This window comes from Nicotiana sylvestris, chromosome 12, assembly GCF_000393655.2.
Source record: "Nicotiana sylvestris chromosome 12, ASM39365v2, whole genome shotgun sequence".
Classification (NCBI taxonomy): domain Eukaryota; kingdom Viridiplantae; phylum Streptophyta; class Magnoliopsida; order Solanales; family Solanaceae; genus Nicotiana; species Nicotiana sylvestris.
This window is the reverse complement of record NC_091068.1, coordinates 79875164-79878461: the sequence shown is the minus strand read 5'-3', so window position 1 is coordinate 79878461 and position 3298 is coordinate 79875164. Positions and strand designations below refer to the sequence as shown.

General features: G+C 32.4%; 1 protein-coding gene across 1 annotated transcript; it reads right to left on the bottom strand.

The window, feature by feature from the left end:
- Positions 1-253: 253 nt before the first annotated feature.
- Positions 254-2508, bottom strand: LOC104239220 (uncharacterized). Its single transcript, XM_009793800.2, has 2 exons — positions 1466-2508; positions 254-629 (listed from the first exon to the last, which is right to left on the bottom strand). Exons 1-2 carry the CDS (start codon positions 1927-1929, stop codon positions 587-589), a joined length of 507 nt encoding a protein of 168 aa, XP_009792102.1. The 5' UTR covers positions 1930-2508; the 3' UTR covers positions 254-586.
- Positions 2509-3298: the final 790 nt, after the last annotated feature.

Here is a 3298-nt window from a genome sequence, read left to right as displayed (position 1 = left end):
TTCTAGCAAAGCTCTCTGGATGTTTCATAATAATCCCTTTTACCTAAACCAATAAAAAGGGATTATTGGTCCAATAATCAATCTTCCAAATCTTTGATTATTCCAAATCTGTATATATATATACATACATATATATAAGGCAATATATAATTATATATACACATAATACACCCTTATATATACATACTATATATATTTATATAGCTATATATAAGCAATTTATACTAGTATATACATATATAGTTTACAAGAAAGTGTCTTAGATAAAAAAAATTAAAAAAATTAGCCCGAAACGAAAAAAGCCCGTTGGGCCCGCGGGCCCGACCCATTTAGCCCGGGACTATGTGGGCTTAGGGCCGCCGTGTGCTGGTTCCACACGTTGGGACCGTTTGGCCCGGGATCGCCTCAGCCCGGCCCGCCTCAAGCAGGCCCGTTTGGCCCGGGACCATGTGGGCTTAGGACCGCCTTGTGCCGGTTCCACACATTGGGACCATTTGGCCCGGGATCGCCTCAGCCCGGCCCGCCTCAAGCAGGCCCGTTTGGCCCGGACCACAATACAGCATTATTTGGTCCTACTCAAACCCCTTCAGCACACCTTCGCTGAAAATTGAGTAACCCTACGGCCTACACTGGAAAACACCAAATATAGTTAGAGTTATTTTCCTTTGAGGACCATGAAAATTCATATTCCCAGCAGTACTCTAACATAATGATTTAGACCTCAAACCTATCTAACAATAGAATACTTCTTTAGGAAATCTTACTTCAAATTGAACTAAATGATTAGCAAGTAATTAAGCTAAAGGGAATTGAACAACATTGACGAAGTTGTTTCTGTTAATATCAAAGCAGAAACTAGAAATTCTCAGTTTAAACTTTCTGATTCAAGAAATCATTTTGTTGTGTTAATAAAATTTCTCTTTCACTGATTAATTTTGTTATGTGAATATATCTAATGACATTCAATAAAACAGATTTATTTACTACTATAACTTTTAATAAGCAGAAAAATGTAACAAACAGCATACATGAATTTGGGCAAAGCCTCTCAACATATCCTAGATGGATTGAAGAAAGAAACCAAAAAAAGAAAGAGATCGAGTATTCCTTTATTCTCCCCCAACAGAAATGAAACTTTATTCTTAGCATTAAAAATGTTGACTTTATTACATTACGAGAAACCTTTAGTTTTTGCTAACATAAGGTAGATCTTGAATGATGAGTTGTACAGTTAGTACTGAACCAATTACTTTTATCTCCAAGTGGCAGGACTAGCTAGCCGCTAAATACAAAAGTTGTATCAAGCAAGTTGTACATGGCTAGAGCTACTTGCATATCACCTAATTCATACTGTATATATATCGGCATAGCCCGAGGACTATAGCTATTTGACCTTTTAGTTCCTTTTTTTTTTTTAACTAGAACTAGAACTAGTAGAAAGAAACTAAGTTTCATTTAGTCATACCACAAGTTTGAAGCCATTGACCCTGGCAAATTGTCCAGCAACTCTGGCAGAAAATCTTCTCCACCACCACCATAATCATCGAACGAAAGATCCGAATTATCGGTCATTGCTGCTTCACTATTAGGATTATGCACATTACTAGCTACTTCATCCACAACATGATGATGATGATGATGATCTTCGTGTACAACTTTATCTTTGTCAGTTACTGTCATTTCCCTTTTTGAATAAAACCCCTTTTTGAATTTACTATTTTTGTCGCATTCCGTGCCGACACAGCTACTTTCCATCATCGGGTACTTAGCATCTTGGCCAGTGAGTTCTTGGACTAAAGCTCTGAACTCTGCTGCACTAGTGTTCACCTTCATAGGGTTTGCAATATAAACAACTTTCACTGGCTTTTTCTTGGTATTTTTGGACTCTTTGTTTACCTTTTTTGAATGCACACTTATCATTTTGTCCATTGAATGTTTGTTGAGAATAGAGTACTGAAAGTTTAAAAGGGTTATGGGTTTGGATTTGATTTTTAGGGAAATGGAAAGTGGGTTTCGTTTCCAGGAAAGGAAAAAGGGGATGGAACATGGAAGGGAAAGGAAATTGGAGTTGAAGAAAGGGTAAGGGGCAAGTGGATGTCGCAATGAAAGATAGTAAATGGACACGGAATTAGCAGTAGATAGAGAAAGAGAGAGCAAAACTAAAATCCAAATCCCCCCAAAGCTCACTCAATAGCGCGTTATATACACAACACAAAGACAATAAAGTTTAATATATTACTATATAACAACTTAATTTTATTTGATCGTAATATTTGACCGGACTTAATAGTTCAATAACGAAAGAAATACTTTTAAAAATTACGATAGAAATAAGCAATAAATATTTACGTGACTATAACCTATGTATCTTTTCATTAAACGTAACTATTCTTAGGATTGAAATGAAAATAAATCTTTTAGAAAACAACATAATTAATATGGTTCGTTTGAGTTGTAAGGTCATCTCCAACCCTTGCCTCCATTTTTTCCTCCAAAATAGAATAAAGTTACTTCAACCATTACTCTATTTTTTATTTCAAAAAAGAATATTTCATTTTATTTCTTTCTCTCTCTTCAATATTATATTATCTTTTAGCAACATCTAGTATTTTATATTAGCATCATTCATTTTTTGAGATGATTATATATTTTTTGTACAATTATAACTTATAATAAAATTAACTTACAATTTTACATAAAAATAATAAATGCATGAAAATTAATTTATCAAAATTATATGTCAAAGTTAAGATGTAAAATTAATATTATAAAGATATTACATAAACATAATTAGGTATATATAAAGAGATAAATTAAAAACTAAATAATAAAAATAATAATAAAATAAGCATGAATAGTAATGGAGGAGATTAATAGTGTCACTCTATATTTGGAGGAATACTATTTATCCCCTAAGGGCATCTTCAATCTTTACCCTATTTTTGGTCCCCATTTTGGGAACAACTTACTCCAACCATTCCCCCATTATTTCCCCCAAACTTTTTTATATTCTTCTCTCTTCTATATTATATTATTATCTTTCATTTCAATTTTATTTTTTAATTTTAATTAAACAAATTCCATCTTTTATTTTTATTAATTTGTAATTTCCATTAAAACAATTTCATAAAATTTTAAATAATATAATTTGTAAGCAATTATTATAGATTAACTAATAATTCAAATAAAAGTGAAATCATTGCGATACAAGATTAATTAAATACATATTACATAACGATAAAATTCATTCGAAATACTAGATAAATATTCAACTTCAACCTCTAGTATTCTCCCATAA